The sequence below is a fragment of the Urtica dioica genome, chromosome 6 (genome assembly GCF_054948205.1).
Source record: "Urtica dioica subsp. dioica isolate 48M chromosome 6, U.dioica_male_clone48M_v1_H2, whole genome shotgun sequence".
In the NCBI taxonomy this organism is placed as follows: Eukaryota; Viridiplantae; Streptophyta; class Magnoliopsida; order Rosales; family Urticaceae; genus Urtica; species Urtica dioica.
Window position 1 is genome coordinate 39,531,243 of NC_142761.1, and position 22,080 is coordinate 39,553,322.

Consider the following 22,080-nt stretch of genomic DNA (forward strand, 5'->3'; position numbering starts at 1 on the left):
CTTCCGGTGGACGCACTCAGAGAAGTGTAGGCAATATTGGCACGATAGGACGTATTTTTCACTCTCCATTCCATCTGAGTAGAAGGTTGTTGTCGAGGCAAGGCGTTGTCGAGGCAAGGCGTTCCTATATCTGGACTTTTGCTGACGAACATTTCTCCCGTACAACCGATAGCAGAACGGACGAATGTGCCCCTTTCTTCCACAATAATGGCATACCCAACGAGGTCTGTTGACGGGAGACTTGGTTGGTCCAGAGAGATGATTCCGAGGAAAATTGTTATTGCCAGATGGTTGAGGCATGTTTCGCGACATCTGGCTAGACTGCTTCTGTGGAACGAAAGTAGTCTGGGAAGATGAAGCTCCATGGGTATAACCAAGCCCCTTCATATTCTTCACAGGTTTCCCGATGGTGAGAATTTTGTCGAGGCTGTCAGTCCCAGAGTTCAGCATTCTGACTGATTTAGTCATTTGATCAAGTTCCCCATTCAGCCGACTGACTTCCTTCTTCAGGTCCACAATTGTCTCAAGAAGCCTTGCCTTATCTTCAGTCAGGGAAAGAATAAGTGCACTCTGTTTATCCAGAATCTGGGATTCCTCAACCCATTTGGTGTGTAAGGTATTGTATGCTTCATTCATAGCATCGTCAGAAAGTTCTTCATCTAGAACATATTTCTGAGAACATTCACCAAATTCATTAGTAGACTCATGAGTATGGACAGAGGCAGTAAAGGCTACGAAGTTACTTATCTGATCTGAGTTGCTATCTTCATCTTCTTCATCTGAAAGAGTAGCGTTGTAACCCTTTTTCTGTTTCTTGAGAAAGTTGGGACACTCCTTTTGAATATGTCCAAAACCTTCACATTCGTGGCACTGAATGCCTTTGCCTTTGCCCGATCGTTCACCACTTTTACTATTCCTGTGAGGATTAGTATTCTTCTGAAATCGTTGTTGGAAGTTGTCATTGACATCTTGCGAGACATTTTTCCCATTCATCTGGTTGAGTCTTTTCATGACCCTGCCATAGTTTTTTGCAAGCATAGCTATAGTATCATCAATGTCATTGTCAGAGTCTGGGTATACATGTTCCCTTTGTTCATGAACTGAGCTTTTAAGGGCCATCCCTCTGTGTTTCTTTTCCACCTTAGGAAGGGAGAGCTCAAAGGTCATAAGGGATCCCATGAGCTCGTCGAACTTCAGCGTCTTTAGGTCATGAACTTCCTCAATGGCCGTGATTTTCATTTTTAACCTAGAGCTCAAGGCCCTTAGGGTTTTTCGAACAAGCTCTTCATCTATCATGGGTTTTCCGAGAGAATAAGATTCATTGGCAAGATCACGAATGCGAACGTTGAACTCGGCAATTGATTCATCCTCGAGCATCGTGAGGGCTTCAAAATTGGTTGTGAGATATTGAAGCTTCTGCTCACGGACCTTTGTAGTTTCCTCATAGGCAACAGAGAGGATTTCCCAGGCCTCCTTGGCAGTTGTGCAAGTGTTTATCAACCTGAAAACATCTTTATCGACCCCGTTAAATATAGCATTAAGAGCACGAGAGTTACCAAGGGCCGCCTCATCTTCAATGGGGGTCCAGTCCTTTTCAGGTTTTGTGCCAGTACGGGCTCCTTTGTCATCAGTTGTCATAGGAGCTTCCCACCCGTGTATCACAGCTTTCCATGTTCGGCTGTCAAGAGACTTCAAGAAAGCGGTCATGCGTGCCTTCCAATAACCATAGTTGGTTCCATCGAGTACTGGAGGGCGATTGACAGAGCCTCCCTCTCGGGAACTATCCATAATAGGCAATCAGAAAAAAAATCCAGGAAACCACCTAAGAGGTTAAGGTGCCTGCTCTGATACCAATTGAAAATTCTGATTAGCCGCAAAGACAAGATGTCGCACACAATGTGTTGACAATGTGTCCGACAACTTGCTTGAACACAGATATGGATAAACAACAAAAAGTGCAGTAAACAAAGACACACGATATGGTTACCCAGTTCGGTGAAACACACCTACATCTGGGGGCACGCTGCCAGTGGAAAGGATGTTCACTATCTCGTAGTCAATAGTACACACAAGGTTTATATCTTATTACAATCAACAAATCAATAAAACCTAGAGACTATTACTACCAGTGATCACCTAGACAGGGACTCCCCCTGAATTTGAGCTCCGTCTCAATTCCACTCCTCGAGCAACCTCCTGGCTCGGATGACCTTTAGTCTTCAGTGATACGTGAACCTTCAATCACGAAAAGCACAAGAACCCAACACTCACATACACTCAATCTGTGGAATAGTGTTTGAGAGAATACACCACTTAAAACCAAAACACACAGCCTCCCAGTCCGCCGGTCTTGCACGTCTAAGAGCTCTGAGTGTTTGATCAAAAATGTCGAGGCTGCTAAGGGGGGGCACACGGCTTTTATAGTAGCTTTACAATCCTGGAAGATATCTCGGGTTTCCTTACCCGGCCTCAAGCGAATATCACAAAGTAAAGACTCCATCAAGGTGAATATCGCATAGTAAAGACTCCATCAAGGCGAATATTGAGCAATGAAGATGGCAGCGAGAGAAATCTTGCAATGAAGTCACCAGCGAGGCAGATATCTTGTAATGAAGACAGTAGCGAGACAATAACTCAGCAATAAGTCACCAGCGAAGCATCTTGAGCAAAACTGGAAACTTGCCTGAAAAAGAGTCTTCATACAGAAGGAAAGATGTCAAACCAGAAGTGGAAATAAAAAAATCGACATCTTTCCATACAACTTGCACTAAAAAATTAAGCCAACAAATAACGTATCAATACAAAGAATAAGCCTCCTTCGGGCATCCTCTAATCTCCTTAAGGGCCATAGGACGGGATTTCCATGCCTTGTAATAGGAAACATCGACTTGTAAGTCCACCCTTGCTGTTGAAATGATGTCTTTTGGAGTAATGTGATCAACACTACTTTCTCTAAATTACTTTTTAAGCAATGGCTAATCAGAGATGATGATGCTTGTCGGTGATCATTAGACACTATATTCAAGCGATGGTCAACCGTGTGCACGTTCGAATATTTCCGTACGGTCCAAAAGCCCATATCTTTAGACGAGACAGAATTCATCATCCACTTACAAGAACTAATAGAGCAACACAGATTGTAGCGAGACGTAGATGACCTTGCAACTTTGAACTCAACGTTGTTTGAAATAGCAAATAATTGCATGACTTTGATCATGTGTTCTTTCTTCATAAAAATTGAACCCTCGCCAAAGACTAATGATGATGTAAATTTATCAAAATTTACATCATCAACGATAGTCAGATCTTTGGAAAAGCCAACTACAATAAAAAAAACGTTAATCAGTGAAAATTCATAAACTATGCAGGTTACTGGACGGTAATCAAACTCAGAAACTGTAATGGTAAATAATATTTACAGTTCGCCGTTCGATATTTAATATTATTTACCATTTGAAAAAAGCAACATACATGTCTCGGATTTGGCGAACAATTCTATGATTCAAATCCGATGATGAATAACTGGAAAAATTTGGAATTAACAAACAAATTAGAATGAAGGTTTATGAAAACAATGGATCTAAACACCTAGACAACCTAGACACAGAATATATATTCCAACGAAGTCACTTCTGAACAATATAAGAACAATATAAGAAAATCTACAAAATCGATGATCCTAAACATATATTCCAACGAAGTCGATTTTGAATATCCTGATTGTAAATCACAGGATAATCATGGAATCAATTAAAAGAAGATAATTCAAACCTGTAGAAGAAATAGGAAAATGCAAATCCAAGGAAGAAACTAGAAATCGCGTGAGATTGCAAATCGCCTCTTGTCTTCTCATGCCAAGCTCTGGAAGAAAAAATCGTCGTGAGATTGATCGGAAGAACGAAATGAGGAAGAGAATCAGTTAAAACAGTTTAAATGAAAGGTAATTTTGGAAGAATGAAAAATATGGGCTATTTCCTTAAATAAATAGATAGTTGGGTTATAATTTAAAAGCCCCCTCTATAAGAAGGCTAGTTGTTTACAAATCTCTAAAATTAGTTAGTAGTTTATAATTTATTAATTAGTTAGTAGTTTATTTATTAATTAGTGATTAGTTTATAATTAATTAGTTAGTAGTTTATAATTTATTAATTAGTTAGTAGTTTATTTATTAATTAGTGATTAGTTTATAATTAATTAATTAGTTAGTAGTTTATAATTTATTAATTAGTTAGTAGTTTATTTATTAATTAGTGATTAGTTTATAATTTATTAATTAGTTAGTAGTTTATTTATTAATTAGTGATTAGTTTATAATTTATTAATTAGTTAGTAGTTTATTTATTAATTAGTGATTAGTTTATAATTTATTACTTAGTTAGTAGTTAGTAGTTTATAATTATTCATTTAAGTTCGAATGTCCCGATCATCCCGCACCTCCCGCTTGCCCGATCATCCTGCACCTCCCACTCGTCCCGATCATCCCGCTCCGTGGGCTTTGACGGAGGATATGTGGAATCAAATGATACATTCTCAGGCAACCGTCTTGAGAGCACTGAGTACGAACGGTCGCAGGTTAGAGAGAATGAAGTGAGACCAGGTTAGTTTATTTCCGTTTAATAAATAAGTTTATAATCAGTCGTTTCTATAAATTTTTAGTTTCTTATTCAGTATTTTGTGTCATCAACTTACAGATTTCCATGTTTGAGAAGATAAACGTCATGTTCGAGGACCATGTTCGAGGACGTGACAAGTTTACCTCTGGGGTCGTTACCAACTACGCAACCTGGTTCACGCCGTCAGCATCGATCGCGTAGTCCTCCTCCTCCTGGTCTTCCAAGTCCTTCTTATCCCCCGCATCCCCCTCCTCCTCCTCCTTCACAGCCGTCCTCTTCGACGAAGCTGCCTTCTTCGACGAAGCCGCCCTCTCCAAGTAGGAAACGTTCACGGCGGCTCAATGTATCTGAAAAGACGCTCCCACCGTCAACCTAACGCAGAGGAGGCTGAGGTCGGAAAGAGACTCGGTACGAACACCATCTTAGAAGTGTCACAGAAAAGATACCTTTCCCTTCGATTTCATGGACCCGACGCGACCGAAATACTCCTCAGAGTTGGGGTACCGCCGTTCAGACCTTTGAAGAAACCAAAAAATTCTGATTTCAATGACTGCGTGAAGTGGACCCGCACTTCTAAACTTGAGGGGAAGTTCTTGGACCGAGTTTATGTAAATGTCACCGATGTGGAGACCGACTTCTTCAAGCTCCTATCGAAAAATGGAAAATGGCTAACAGATACGGTAAATCGAATTACATTTGCTTTGAATATGTTTATAAATAAAAATTTAATTAATGTTTGTTGTTTCATACACAATCACAGCATATTGATGCTATTTTGGATATGCTGAGTATCGTCAGGATGTATGTGTCATGGATACCCGGTGGGTCCAAAACGTATACGATCGTTATACGAAGCAAGAAGAGAACAAGAAGATAGCCACTGAACAAGGCACGGAGGTGGAGCTCGTAGAATGGGATCACAGAGTCGTGTTGGACTCGATGATTGGCTGCAGAGATTCCCAAGTCATTCCGTGGACTAGAGCGTGAGAGATTTTGTATGTCGTCAACTTCAAGAACATGCATTGGTTCATGTTCCGGGTCGATCTCCAAGAGTGGACCATAACCGTCTTGGATTTCCAGAAAGATATTGTGCATATGCAACACAATTCAATTGATTTCAACACGATGATGGAGGTTAGTAAAATCTTAAATACTCTACTGAACTTAATGTTTATTATCTTATATTATTATAACATTATTATGTTAACGTAGAATTGGAGTCGAGCATCACCGGCGGTTATGGCTGAGTCGGGGATGTTCAGCGAGCATCCGAGCGGAGCGAGAGCTAGATGGAGACCAAATTCGACTACCATCATTCCTATAGCTAGTCGACCAAAACGTGCCATAATATGTGACAAGGTATGTAATTTGAATAACAGCAAGATTAAGATTTTTTTGTGTATAAATTTTGTGGTTTTGTCTTTCAGTGGTGATTGCGGGATGTTCGCAATCAAATATGTGGAGCACATCCTTGTTGACGCGGGGTTCGATATACTTCTAAACGAAAACATGAGGACGTTCAAGAAGAAATTGTCGACCGACTTATTTTTCCAATTAGAAGCGCAATGATATATATTGATGTTAAAGTTTTTGATGTGTATTAAAATTAAATATTTGGATATTTTTATGTCATTAAATATTTTAAAATTTTATTTTAATGTTCGCTATGAAATTAAATAATAAATAGTAAATATAAATATAAACATAAACATATACATAAACATGAACTTCACCTTAAACTATAAATATTCAACAAAACACGTACAAAAGTTGTCAACATAAAAATACAAACGTCATAAATTAAAAAAAAAAATATAAATGTTTTCACTCTCTCCAAGTGCATGTCTTCCTGTTATGGCCCATGCCACCACATTTATCACATTTGCGGTGAATAACAATTTTTTTGCCTTGCGAATGGTATCGATTGACCCTCTGCCTTCCTTGTTTACTTTTCTTCGGTCGACCGACTTGTTTCTTTTCAATTGGTTCTGACACCTTCATGTTCTTTATGTCATCCGGAACGTTTCACTGATCTTCACTCCTAACCGGATATATGGATTCCTTGTACATCTCAATCCATGTCTCCTTCGAATAGAAAAGATTGCATAAAGAATAGATGTCGACACTCCTGGGTTGTGTAGATGCAATGGCATGCTCGCACGGGATTTCAAGTAGTTGTGGTAGCCCGCACGTGCATGTCTTTCTCAACAAATCAACATCAAAGTCATCTCTCTCATTTTTGACATGACATTCATACATACCGAGTCCATAAGTATTAACGAACTGTGTCTTGCTGTTTAGATGAGCGAGATTGTCTTGAAACTTCGGGGACAGTCTTGTATCATATTTTCTAGCCATTTCTTCACGATCAAAAAACGACATTTGAAGTGTGAATCTAATAAACTCAAGCAACGTGGTAATGAGAAACGTTCTAGCATTCTTCGTCTTTTTGTTGAAGCTTTCTGCATTATTACTTGTCATTATATCGTACCTATACAAACAGTTACATATTAATGCTAATATGTCGATCGGATATGAACGCCAACTCTTCAACGTCTTCACCAATAACTTCTCTCAACTTTCTCAAAAACCAAATCCACGAAGCATGACACTCGATATCTACTACCCCGAATGCAAGTGGATATAATTGCGAATTAGCATCCATCGCAATTACGCATAGCAACTGTCCACCGTATTTTGTCTTAAAAAATGAACCATCTAATGATATCACCGATCGACAAGACTTGAATCCTCTCCGACACGTCCCAATAGAAAAGAACGCGTACTTGAATCTATCGCCATTTTTCACAAACGCAGTCAGAGTCCCAGAGTTCTTCTGCTCCAACATGTATAGCAAAGATGGTAACTTCTGATAAGATTCTTCTGGCGTACCCCTTACCTATGAAATTGCTTTCTCCTTGGTTCTCCAAGCTTTCAAGTACGAGACGTCAACACCCTATCTTGTCTTGACTTCATCTCTTACGTTATGTGCCAAATACTCAGCCATAGAGCTAATACTGTACTTATCTTTGAAGATGTGCCCAATAACCCAAGGTGTAGCTCCTCTATGTCCTTCTGTTCGAATCACACGCGCGCAAGAATGTCTACTCTCGTACGATGTAATCTGCCGCATATCAAACCACTGCGCAACACCCCTCAGCTTTCAAGTGCACATCTCATTTTTGCATATGACATACCATCTACTTTTTGAAGACGATTTCACTCTAAACTCGAAATTATTTTTTAGAGCAAAAACATGAATCTCTTGCTTCATCTGTTTCTTGGACTCAAACTCCTTCCCAAGGTATATATCTTCTGTGCTACTGCTACCTATTGCATTCAATGGTTATAATACATATAACATAACATTTTTCATTTAAGAATATAAGTACATCTCATTCTTATTACATGTGGAAGAATTTGGCAACTGACTTGAACCGTCATTATGTTCTTCCTTGACAAAATCATCGGTTGTGAAGTCGGGGGCTTTCCATGAGTAAGGCACGTAATCTGTTAGTGATACAACTTTATGAGGGTTATGTGATGGTTCACTGTGTCCCGATGGTTCACCCTGTCCCGATGGTACCGTAAAATGTTTTACAAAATCTTCATATTCTTCAATGTTCGCGAACTCTTCAAATTCTGTTCCTTTGTCACAGTTGTGTCCATCATCTCCGTCAAACTTGTCTTCATCACCACGTCACTTTTGTGTTCATCATCCCGGTCGTTGTGGTGGTAGTCATATTTGTCTCGCTTGTAACCCGGCGTGAAGATTCTTCCATTAGCGATTTAGGGTTTGCATGTTTCGTTTCAAGACGAGTCTTTGTCATTCTGGTTTAATGGAGACACAAGAAGAAGGATTTTGGCGAAATTTAGGGAGTGGTAGTTGGAATCGGATATGGGTAAGGAAATGAGTTTTGGTTGAGAATTTTTTGGGCGTCTACACGTATGGTGTGTATTGGGAAGAAGAAAAAGGAAATGACTTTTTGTTTGGGAAAATTGCAGGATTTTTCTTGTCATACACCGGTGAAATGGTGATAGAAAAAGAAATGCCGAAATGGGTTTGGTTTGATGTAGAAGAAGAGAGAAAAATGGGAAAAAAAAAAAAAAAAAAAAAAAAAGAAGTAGAGAAGAGAAGTGACGGTTGACTGGAGTGTGAAAGGGTGGGAACGGTTTTCAATGCTTAAATTTAAATGAAAAAAATAGTTACAAAATGACATTTACGTAATAGTCTACACCAGAAAAATGGGGGTGGTCTTAGTTTGGTAAATTTTTGAAAATAGTATAAATTTGAAAACTTGCCTCAAAGCAGCCTTATTTTAGGTAATTTCTCTAATATTTAATTTTACACATGGCCCCCCACATACAGCAAAAGAGAAAGTCTCGTATTGACACCAAGCATATAACAAATGATGAAAGTATAATTTCAAGTTTAATTTTTGTTTCTTCTAATCATAAATTCTAAAAGCATGACTTTGGTGGCTCCAAATTTGTAAGCAAATAAAAGTAGTCTCGTCTTTGGAGTGGACTTTTGGTTTGCATTGTCGAGTTGAAAAAAAAAAAAAAAAAAAAAAAAAAAAAAAAAAAAAAAAAAAAATTACAAATCAAGTGTTTGTGATTCAGCTTATTGTTTTGTCAATTTTCAAACCGCCAAGAAAATCCTCCCTGGTAGTACAGTTCATATTACCATTTCGCCAGTATATATATATATATATATATATATATACCTTTATCCTGATGAGACATTCATATCATAAACAAAAAGGTATGCATAAGCTAAGACAGTTAAGACCTTGTTAGCAATTGGAGCCTTTTTTTTTCCTGAAATAAAACCACCTATGAAACTCGGTGTCTACACTTGACCCAACTACATATATCACTAGCGACTAAGTTTAATTTTTTTTTTTTTTTTTTTTGGACAAACAAAAGACATTCATACTTCATAAATGTAAGACTTAGTCATCTGTTTCTCAGACTCGAGTCGAATTCAAATCGGATTTCTGCATATTATTTACAAATTATACCGATCAAGTTGTTGCGCAATCATGTTCCTATTAACCTATCGGGGAGAAATTCTATATTCTTAGAGCTCCTTTGCGGATTTTTTTCAGCATATTTCCCACTGCGTTTACTTGCCCAGGCAAAAACCCTTCCACGATCAAGTCCTTGAGGAGCTTGAGAGCGAAGCCCGTTCGATCAGCTTTGATGTATCCCTCGATCAACGTGCAGTACGAAACAAAATTCGGAAGAACGCCGTTCGCCACAGATTGTTTGAAAATCTCTAGCGCCTCGTCAACTTTCGATTGCAAACAATAACCGTTCATCAGTATGTTGTAGCATACGATGTTGGGCTGCGTTCCTTGCCGAGTAATCGTGTCGAACAAGGTTTGAGCCCTCAACATAAGCCCGTTTTTGGCGAATCCGTCCAAGAGGATATTCATAGTTATCATATCGGGCTCGATTTTTCTACTCATCATGTCGTCAAAGACTCTCTTCGTCTCTTTGAATTTACCCGAATCGCACAATCCGCGAAGCAACGAGTTATAGGTCACTATGTTAGGCTTCACGCCTCTCTCGGTCATCGAATCAAGCACCGAAAGGGCTTCGCGGGTTCTTCTTCCTTTCGAATGGGCATCCACTAAAACGCTGTACGTTATCACGTCTGGGAAAATGCCCTTCTCCGTCATTTCGTCCAACAAAACCTCGGCTTTCCTCCAACGATCTGAGTGGCACAATCCGTAAATAAGCGACGTGTACGTGATGATCGTTGGCTCTATTCCCCGCCTAGTCATCGCTTCCATGTGATCGAGCGCCTCTCTGATTCTTCCGCTTTTGCAGAGACCGTCCAACAGAACATTATATGTCACAATATTTGGGGATATTCCACTGATAATCATGCTTTCAAAGAATCGAGTTGCATCATCGAACCGACCACACTTGCACATTGCGGAAATTAGGGAATTGAACGCCGCGACGTTAGGCTTAATTCCTTTTCCGGTCACGAGGTTGAATACCGAAATAGCTTCTTCGATTTCCGCTTCCTTGCAAAGCGAGTCGATAAGAACGCCGTAAGTGTGAAGATCCAGCGAAACTCCGCTCTCGAGCGTATCTGATAATAACTCCTTGGCTTCTTGTTGACGCCTGATCTTGCATAATCCTTGAACCAGCGAATTGAGGCACACGCCGTTCGGTTGAACGCCGAATTCGATCATCTCTCGGAGCAATCTCAGTGCTTTGTCGATTGATTCGTCTTTGCAGAGACCGTCGATGACTGCGCCGAAACAATACACGTTCGGCTTGATCCGATCTCTGCCGAGCATTTCGTCGAGCAGCTGGAGTGCCTTTTCTGATTTTCCGGCCTTGCAAAGGCCGTCGAGCAGAGTGCTCAGCGAGTGCGAATTGTACGGAATGCCACACTTGATCATCGTCGCTAAAACCGCGAAGCCCGATCTGGTTTCGTTCAACCGACACAGACACTTGATGATTATGGTCAGCGTAGAGGAATCGGGATGAAAATCGGCGAAACGAAACCTCGCGAGGTGTTTGTACATAGACACCACAGTGTAGCACTGGTTCGTCTTCGACATCGACCCAAACAGCTGATTGAAACTCCGAACGCAAGGCATGGGTCTCATATCCGCCATGGAAACGAAGAAACGCTGAGCTTCGGTCGCTGAGAGGTCCCCGGATTCGCATCGAGTTCGGACCGCATTCTCCAAATCGGAAACAACAGAATCGCGAGCGGAATAAGAACAGTAACGAAATCGGATTCTGAAATTGGAGAAGAGAGGAAAGAGAGAGGGAATATTGGAAGATGTTTTGGTTATCAGAGTGTGAGCGGTCATGCTTGAACGAAAGAAGCTAATGGAGCTTTTTGGGCACCAATGTTTGAGGAGAGTTGGAAGGAAAATCAGAAGCTTGTTTTTGGGATCAGCGTCTCCGATGAAGAAGACCAGTACTGTCCGACTCTGGCTACTTAGCTTTCTTGTTGGCTTGCTCTGCATTTTTTTTTTTTTTTTTTTTGGGATACAGCAATAGAAATTAGGCAAAATAGCCGCGGATAAAACAGAGAACCACTTGAAACAAAGTTCAACAACGACGAGATCTAATAAGATTTTATAGGGTGGCGTTGAAAAGTCGGTGAGACCAGAAATTAAATAAGACACTGATTTTTAAATCAACATTTTAATTGAGACCAGAAATTAAATAAAGAGCACTGTGATTTTTAAATCAACATTTTAATTTTAAACTTGGCCCGATCCGGTTTAAAATTTATAAATCGCGGTCTAAATTGGACTGGATCGATTAGTGTTTAAAATAGATAATTAAAAAATATTCTAAAACAATTCAAAACGGTCAAAAAATGGACCGGACCGATCACTATTTAAAAAAATATATATATAAAAAATTGCTCGACATAAAAAAGTCCAATTTAAAACGGTCTGACGATCTAAAACGGTCCTATTTATAACGGTCTAAAACGTCTAAAATAGTCTAAACTGGACCATACCGTTTTAACCGGTTTTGTTCCGGTCCGATTTTTTATCTTATTTCGTTCGGTTCGGTTAATTTTTTGTAAACCATTTAGACCGATCGGTTTAGTTTTTATGACCGATTTTAGATCGGATTGGACTGTGCACATCCATATCTGGCACTAAATATTAATAATAGTTTATACCGTGCACACTTCCGTGAATAGGAAGAACAAGAAGAGGTGCTTTAATATTCTGCGTACCTCAAGCTCGTTCAAAAAATCTATAATGGACGATAAAACGATCCAACCAACCTCGATCTTGCGATTATGATGCAAAAAGTTCTTTATGCTATATAGACACGAGTCTAATAGAATTCTCAAAACGAGAAAGTGGACGACAACTATTCTGTCGCCAAACCAACTCCAAACATAAAATCATAAAAAACTAAACTCAGTTTAAAACCATAGTAATTAAATTAAAAAAAAAAAACTAAAGACACAACTAATAGTCTTAAAAACACGATACTCTAAAAATCTTCCACCGTCAATTATTCTATTGTCGACATGTGTTCATACAGTACCGTCATCTCAAATGAGAGCTTAACTTTGAGCCTTTGGCCGTGTGTGTATAGGAAGCGAATGTGCATTGGCCTATTATTGTGAAAGGTGTGAGGAAGACGAGCTCGTCGTCGGAAACAGATGATCCGCCACCAATGGGATGAACCACTCACTAATATACGTGTTAGAACATGTCATAACAAACACGGCACAACAAATTTAAATCTAAAAAGAACAACAGACACATGATACTTATATCCATAAAAAGGTCTAAACAATAAAGTATTAATCGAAATTTTACTGAATAAAAATTAGGAATTGACCTTTTCAAAAAAAAAAAAATAGAACTTGAATCAATATTAATATTACTAGCGAAAATGGTTTTCTTATTTGTTGAATTTTTTATTTTTTTTTGGCAATATTTACCCATGCGTTACATATTCACTTGCATTAAAATTTATAATACTTTTCCCTGGACTTAAATTCTTATTATTTTTGCCCCCTCATCTGTAGAAGTGGAAATTATCTCTAATGGCTTGTTTTCAAACTTAATTCTTCTAATAGCTCATTTATTTTTATTCTAGAAATATTTCCTTTTATAATATTTCTCAAGCTAATTACGAATTTTACTTTTTTTTTAGTATTTATAATATTAATTAGATTTGTTCCCTGATTAAAGCCTCGTTAGAATAAAGGTAAAAGTTTTTTTTTTGAAAAATTAGATATTTATGAAAAGTTTGAAAATGTAAAATAGTTAAGGAATTAAATTTAGAAATATTTATAAAATTTGAGTCAGACCGCCCAAGAACTTTTCGGCCCAATTGGACAAGGGTTTGGTTCATGAATCCAAAACATATCATGAATGTGGCCATAATGAATCTAGGGACTAACTTACGTGTGATTCGAAAGCCCAAATTTTCAGATCATAACCTAATTTGTTTTCGTATGTACTCGTTTATTCTGTCATCTTCATAGTTATCTCATTTACTTAGTTTAGCCGCAGAGAGAGAGACAGGTATTATTTTGCCCCGATTGCTCATTTTTGTTCATGAACTTAAGCTTTCATTCATTCCATGCATAGTCGTCATTTTTTGTTCTTTGTGCGTGGCTGTGGTGATGAGATCTGAGAGTTCTCTCAGATATGAACTTCTGTTCACTCTTAGATTGACATAGATTTGCATGTTATTTCTTAGCAGTTTTGCAAGTAGTATTTAGCGTGACGGAGCAATAATAATATATAAAGAATGCTGTTAATCTTTTAAATTACAGGTTTATGATGGTATTTGACATATGCATTGTTATGGAATTGTATTAAATTATTTTAAGTTGGGTTTTTGGTTAGGTTTGTTGGTTGAGTTTTGTAGTATGACAGAAAGAAATTGTCTATATATATATATATCTAAATGTGTGTTTATCTATCTATCTCACTCTTTTTACTATTAATTACTAAAGGTATCATGGAACTTGACACGGTGGAGGAAGACGAAGAAGACGAAGATGAGCACACATTAATGATTTAGATCGCACTCAAGTAAATCTACAAATATACGGTAATTTTTCAATTCATATATTTTTTTGAAACCTGCTTAATTTTATATCAAAATAAGTCATGTAATTTTTCATTTCATATATGGTAATTATCCAATTCATGTACTTCGTTTAATATCACAAAAATCATCTTGACAAAAAAGATTCATGATTTTCAAAAGAGAAATTTTATTTTTTAGACCCGAAAGTTATGGAATATCTCAAATATTTGTTATATATTACGTGATTAATCTTGTTATAATTCGTGTTTTAAGACAAATTGACGTTGCTATGTGAGAGTAATTTTTCGGGTCGAATCACATATAGTGGTTCGGGAATCTTGAAGATTGTGAAAGAAAAATTCACCGCTCTTGATCTACTTCAAAGGATTGCAGAGATTCCGTTCGCTCAATTCTTTGAGGCGACGACGCTAAATTTCTCTAAGTGCTCTTACACTCTCTTCTTCGAAAGATGGAGTCAACAAAAATGGGTGAGATTCACTTCGCATTCGGAAATAAACGCGTGAGATTCGGAAGACTCGAATACGCGTTGATCACCGAATTCAGTATGCAAGACGGTCCGACGGCGGAGGAGCAGAACGAGCGAAGGAGTGATAGGCTCGTGATCGATCACTTGAATGGCGTGCGATACGCCAAGTTCGAAGTCTTGACGAACGCGTTCAAGACATGTCAAGATCTGGAGGACGCGTACAAGCTCGGATTATGCGTGTTTGTCATTGGATATCTCCTCGGAGTAGAACACAACAGAGTCATCAACGACAAGTATCTTTACATGGTTGAAGACTTGTCATTCTTCTATTCTCTGCAATGGGGGAACATCACGTGGACAGAGACTTTCTCCGTCCTCTCTGTGGACATAATTCGCTACTGTGTAAAATAAAAGGACAAATCCGCCAACGAGAACGTTCTTCAGAAGGAGGCGAAGTATTCCTTACCGGGGAATTTGCACCCCGTGCAATATTGAGCGTTCGAGGCTATTCCGGAGATTGGTCAGCAGTTCGGGAACAATGTCGGTGTCCGAGTACCGAGGATGCTTTCGTGGAGAAGCGTTCGAGTGGTGACACGCAAGGACGTCGAGAAGATTTTTCTTAAAAAACGGTAATTTATAATTTATATGTTTTATAAATATTATTAGAGAACTACACTTATCTTAATTTTAAATATTTATGATTTTTTTCTCCTGTAGCTCGGTGTTCTTCAGATGTTCAGACCAAGGACCAGAGAGCGCAAATTCTTCGAGCAACTAGAAACGCAACTCAGTCAATCGTTCTATCCGACTGAAGGCGAAAACGTGGTTGAGCCACATAATATCGAGGAAGAGATTGATTTAGTACAGTCAATCGCGAAAGAAGCCGACGTACTCAGACAAGCCGAAAAGGACGAAGATGAGAACTTGTGGAGTAATGAAGACGATGATGATGATCATATTTCAGATACACCACGAAAACCTCGTCAGGTAAATTTTATTTATTAATTAAAAATATGATTTTTAGTTACTAGTTTTATGTGAAGTAGTTATTAGTTTCAATCATTTCAGCCCGCCTCATCCTAGTCCACGACGATCCCCGTCTCCTCCTAGTCCCCCCCGCCCCTCCTCCTTCACATGCGGCGGGACGATGTATCAGATAAGACGCTCCCGTTGTTGACCCTAGCATAGAAGAAGGCGAAAGAGAAGGTACGAACGCCATTTCAAAAGCGCATTCGAAAAGATACTTTATTTGCCGATTTCACGGACCCGACGTGGCCGAAGTATGGAACAAATAAGCGGGTGTCGATGTTCAAACCGTTGAAGGAGCCAATACTTAAAGATTGGGAAGCCGTCGTGAAGTGGAGTCATACGCGTAAACTTGATGGTCATTTTATGCCGAAGATTTATGTGAAGATCGCTAGCATGGAAAAAGATTTCTTCAAGATCATTATCGAGAACGGAAAATGGCTAAACGTCACGGTATATATAACTACTTTACTTTTAATATGTATTTATAGTAAAATTTAATTATTATGTCTTAAATATATTTGTTAATCCAAATACGTTGACAGCATGTTGATACTATTATACATATGCTACGGAGACGCCAACGAGAATATGACGGGTATCATCAAGACGTCTGCATCATGGATACTCAGTGAGTCCAACATGTATACGGGCGTTATATGAAAGAACAAGAGTACAAGAAGATTGCCGACGAAAAAGGCAAAGAGGCGGAGATCGTAGACTGGGATCAACGAATCGTGTTTAATCCTATGACTGGATACAGAAACTCTCAAGTCTTGCCGTGGAATTGTGCGCGAGAGATTTTGTTCATCGTCAACTTTAAACAAATGCATTGGTTCACGTTCCGAGTCGACCTCCAAGAGTGAACCGTAACCGTCTTGAACTGTCAAAATGACATTGTGAATAATAGAGAACATGCCAACAACTTCAGAACGATGATGGAGGTTAGTAAATTTTAAAATTTATAGTAAATCATATATTTATTTTCTTACATTCTTATGTTAATGTAGGATTGGTGTCAAGCGATATCGAAGGTTATGGCAATGTCGAGATTATTCAACGAGCATCCGAGGGCGGAGCGAGAGCTAGATGGCGGGGAAATTTGACTTCCACGGTTCTTATGGCTAGTTGACGATACCGTTCCACAATGTGTTAATAGGTATGTAAAAAATTTTGTGTATAATTATTTAAGAGTTATTTGTGTATAACATTTTTTTATTGTCTTTCAGTGGTGATTGTAGGATGTTCGCAATCAAATACATGGAGCACATCCTTACCAACGCCAGTTTTGATACACAACGAAGCGAGCACATTAAGACGTTCAGGAAGAAATGGTCGACGAACCTATTTTTCCAATTAGAAGAGCGATGATATGTATTAAATATTAGGATATCTCTAATTTTATGTCATTAAATATTTTGGATATCTAGTTTGATGTCATTAAATATATTGGATATCTTTAGTTTCATATCATTAAAACTGTTTATGTCATTAAATATATTGGATATCCTAAGTTTCATGTCATTAAATCCACTATTAAATATTTTAAAGTAATAAATAAAAATATAACATAAACATAAGCACAAACATGTTCAACTCAAACTTAAACGTCAATTGTTCAACAAAATAAGTTTTAAAAAATAAACATAACGATCAATTTAATAAACATAAACAAGTTTTCACTCTCTCAATGTGCATGTCTTCCTGCTATGTCACCACATTTACCATATTTGCGATGAATAACAACTTTTTCTCCTTGAGATGGGTATCGATTGACAATTCGCCTTCTTTGTTTACTTTTCTTCGGTCGATCGGCTTGTTTCTTTTTAACTGGTTCCAACACTTTCATGTTTTTTATGTCATCCGGAACGTTCCACTGATCTTCATTCCCAACAGGATATATAGATTCCTTGTACATCTCAATCTATATCTCCTTCGAATAGAAAAGACTGCACAACGAATAAATTTCCACACTCCTGTGTTGTGCGGATGCGATGGCATGCTCGCACGGGATTCCAAGTAGTTGTGGTAGTCCACAAGTGCATGTGTTATTCATCAAATGCACATCAAAGTCACCTCTCTCGTCTCTAACATTACATTTAAACATCCCGAGTCCGTATGTATTCACGTATTGTGTCTTGCCGTTCAGATGTTCGAGATTCTCTTGAAACTTCGGGGACAGTCTTGTATCATATTTTCTAGCAATTTTTTCTCGATTAAAAAACCACGTTTGAAGTGTGAATCTAATGAACTGAAGCATAGTGGTAATGAGAAATGTTTTAGCATTCATCGTCTTATTGTTGAAGCTTTCTGCATTATTGTTTGTCATTATATTATACCTATATAAACAGTTACATATTAGTGACGTTACACATATAGTTAAATACTTGTAATGACAAAGGGAATAGTTTTAGTTTTACCGTTTTCCAGGAAAAAATGCTCTTGCCCACCGATCAAAACCGACTTCCTCAAGATACTTAGCCATCTCGACATCTTTCCTCCTCAATTGCCGAAAATGAGCTTCGAAAGCCCGCTTATTGAAGGCATAATTAAGCGGCATCATACAGTTCAATGCCATAATGATCGGTCTTGAACTTATGTTGGACATTTAGTTTGAGATGATGGAAGCATGTTCCATGAGGGATACCGGGGAACACAACTTCGACGCCATGCATGATGCTAACATGTCGATCGATTATGAACACCAACTCTTCAACGTCTTCACCGATAGCTCATGACACTCGCTATCTACTACCCCGAATGCAAGTGAATATAACTAAGAACTAGCATCCATTGCAATTGCGCATAGCAACTGTCCACCGTATTTTGTCTTCAAAAATGCGTATTTGAATCTATCGCCATCTTGCACAAATGCCGTAAGAGTCCCCGGATTCTTCTGCTCCAACATGTATAAACAAGATGGTAACTTCTGATAAGATTCTTCTAGCGTACCCCTTTCGTAAGAAATTGCTTTCTCCCTTGTTCTCCAAGCTTTCAAGCACGATATGCCAACACCCCATCTCATCTTTATTTCCTCTCTTACATTATGCGCTGAATATTCAGCCATAGAGCTAATGTTGTACTTATCTTTGAAGACGTGCCCAATAACCCAAGGTGCAGCTCCTCTATGACCTTCTGTTCGAACCACACGCGCGCAAGAATGTCTACTGTCATACGACGTTATCTGCCACATATCAGACCACTACACAACACCCCTCATCTTCCATGTGCACATCTCATGTTTGCATATGACATACCATCTCTTTTTCTAAGACGATTTCACTCTAAACTCAAAATTATATTTTAGAGCAAAAACATGAATTTGTTCATTCATGTGTTTCTTACACTCAAACTCTTTCCAAACGTATATATCTTATGTGCTACCTATTGCATATAATCAATGGTTATAAAATATATAACATAACATTTTCCATATTATAAGTAGATCTCATTATTTTTATTACTTGTGGAAGAATGTGACAACAGACTTGAACCTTCATTACATTCTTCTTTGACAACATCATCGACTGTGAAGTCAGGGGCTTCCCCTGAATAAGGCACGAAATCCGTTTGTGAAATATCTTTACGAGGGTCACGTGATGGTTCCCCTTGTTTTGATGGCTCACCGTGTCCTGATGGTACTGCAAAATGTTTAACAAAATCTTTATACTGTTCATGATTCGTGTCACGACCCGATTTTTCGGACCGTCTTACTTATCTTACTTTTTTAAAACTTAAGAAAGTTTGATGTGATTTTTTTTTTAAAACATAACTTAAAATATAAAGTTTGAAAACTCATGACCTAAAAATAAATTTTCATTTAAAACTCGTAACCTAAAAATAAATTTTTATTTAAACTTGATGAACGAAAACAACCAAAAATTCGAAGTTGCATAATCGAAAATTAAAACCCAAAGATAACATTATAAATAAAAACCATAAATAAAGTCGTAACCTCTAACGGAATGGAAAAACATAACTTAAACCATGAAAAATAAAATCTTGGGTTTGGATTATTGAAAAACTGAAAGTAAAGTGGAAGTCTTTTATTTTCGAAAGCGGCAATCATAACCCAACCCTCTCGCCATCGTCGCCGCTGATCCACCCTCCTCACTTGCTCATAGGTTGTTTACCTACAACACGGACGAATATACATAGGTGAGCTAACGCTCAGCGAGAACAACTATACTCACAAAACAAGAGCAATAAACATGCATAACCAGTTATTAGTATTTCACTTGCTAAATAGTGACACATGATATCGAAAAGTAAAGTCTGACGTATTTAATTCGGGGTCCCCTAGAGTAGTCGTACCAATTTCAATGTACACTTTGGTAACGAAATATGGGGATGCAACCTCTCATAGAACGTCCCATCTATCTGATAAACTTGTGAGGAAATTATCTAGGTGAACCATTGATTCGGCTCGAGAAGATCCTCTAGTTATCTCCTTGGATAGAGGCGGTACGACCCTCTTATTTACTTGTTAATCTTATTACTTGATTACGCCAAATGCAAGAATAACATAATTTATTGACATACTTGATAACATGCTTAGAATAAGAACATATTGTAGACACATGCCTAAGTGAATCATAACATATCATAAACACATAAATCATAACATATCATCATATCACACATATCAAAACAATCAAACATATAAAGTCACATAATACAACTAAAACAGATTGCATAGTCGTTAATTTTATTTTCAAACAAATCCGTGTCATACTGAGATTATTCTCACATTTGCTTCAGAAATCACGACCGTTAGTCAAGGACGTCTCGGGAAAACTAAACGGGTCGGAAAAGCTACGCGGCTCGGAACCTAATCGATTGAAAAAATATTAGTAAGCTACTATTGAAGAAGTTTCAAAGACAACTCAGGTTCTGGAAATTTTCAAAAAACGACTTTCAAAGTGAAATTACCAAAATACCATTGACTATTAGGGTTTCGGTGAAAAACTAAAACTTAGAGAAAACTTCTGTAAAAATTCAAGTACGTATAAAGCATAATTTTGATCACTTTTTGTAAAGGCACCACGGCCAAAATAATTTTTTTAACTATTTATTAAAAATAAAAGAAGTGCTAAAATCTAACTTTAAAATTTTTGCCAAAAACTGTCTGTGCACCGTTTTTAAAATAATAAGAAAATATTTTGTATTTGAAAAAAATATTTTTTGATTTAAAGGTTTAGATAGAAGACATTTAAACCTAACTTTTCCAAAAAGAATCAACGCAACCCAAATTAGTTGAATCCACAGTAAACGTTTAAAGTCTGAAAATCGGATATATGTCTAAGGTCTGTGCACTGATTTGAAAATAATCGAAAAATATTATGTATTTCATAAAAATATTTTTCGATTAAAGATTTGGATAGAAGAAAGATAAACATAACTTTTCCAAAAAGAATCAATGCAAAACCATACTTTTTGAAACCAGGGCAAGCATTTTAAGAAACCGTTTTCAAGGAATCCGAACCAAAGAGAAAAGAAAGCATACTTAATTAGATCTACGAATTTCTAAACAAAGAGAGGAACGAGAGAGGGAGAGCAGAGAAGAAATGTGAAAAGAAAAAGATGAGATGCTTATAAATGATTTAATTAAACACTAAAAGCTCAAACCCTAATCCTACTTCTAATATTAATATATTAATTATTACTACTATTATTATAAAAAAACACACGGTTGATATATATATAAGTAACTTTTATTTATATATATATATATGTAAAGTATGTATATACATATCTTATTTATAATATATAATTTATATATATTATGTTCATGTTTTGGTAATCTAAAGAGTATAATAAATAAAAAAGGATAAATTACAAGAATTCCCCCTGAACTAGAAGGTCGGTAACAACTCATCCCCTGAACTCAAAATTTCAACAAAAACTATTCTGATGTTTCAATTTTTTTGAATTGCGTCTCTTCCGTCTATTATTTTCAGTTACCATCCATGACAAACCCACGTTTTCGACACGTGACCCACCAGTGAGGGGTATATTTGGTATTCTCTCGTGTTATGAATTAAGGATAATTTCAACAAAAATTTAGGGATATAAGCCACATAAACATAAGCGTTTGTGTTTTAGCCAACGTTTTGTAAATTTTTTGTAAATAGCCAAAAACTGTTGTAAATATTTCGTAAATAACCATATTTACTAGAAATTTAAGCTGCAACTTTTGTTATTTTTATAGCGTAAATAAGTTTACGTGGTTATTTACAAAAAATTAACAAAACGTTGGCTATTTCACAATTTCTAACATTTCATATGGCTAGATAGCCACTGATGATTAATATTTTGGGTCTTTTTTTTCATTTTGGAATTGTTATGAGAAAAAGAAGCGGGTTGAATCAGTTTCGAAAAAAAGTAGGGTTT

General features: G+C 37.4%; 1 protein-coding gene and 1 long non-coding RNA gene across 6 annotated transcripts; one reads left to right on the top strand and one right to left on the bottom strand.

Annotated features, from left to right (window-relative positions):
* Positions 1-9,237: 9,237 nt before the first annotated feature.
* LOC149394057 (uncharacterized) lies at positions 9,238-11,698 on the bottom strand. Its single transcript, XM_089616666.1, has one exon. The coding sequence runs from the start codon at positions 11,615-11,617 to the stop codon at positions 9,689-9,691; it is 1,929 nt and encodes a 642-aa protein (XP_089472792.1). The 5' UTR covers positions 11,618-11,698; the 3' UTR covers positions 9,238-9,688.
* A 1,966-nt stretch (positions 11,699-13,664) lies between these two features.
* On the top strand, positions 13,665-16,864 carry LOC149394058 (uncharacterized). Of its 5 annotated transcripts, none has more exons than XR_016299706.1 (6): positions 13,665-14,195; positions 14,448-15,290; positions 15,379-15,648; positions 15,715-16,140; positions 16,233-16,631; positions 16,698-16,864. It is a non-coding gene; the product is annotated as an uncharacterized LOC149394058 (long non-coding RNA). The 5 variants fall into 5 exon arrangements; XR_016299703.1 differs by having other exon boundaries at positions 13,666-14,195; positions 15,730-16,140; XR_016299705.1 differs by having other exon boundaries at positions 13,666-14,195; positions 14,500-15,290; positions 15,730-16,140.
* Positions 16,865-22,080: the final 5,216 nt, after the last annotated feature.

Bases quoted from the DNA above. Each gene is read 5' to 3' on its own strand.
- LOC149394057 (XM_089616666.1), bottom strand. From the start codon at position 11,617: ATGCAGAGCAAGCCAACAAGAAAGCTAAGTAGCCAGAGTCGGACAGTA.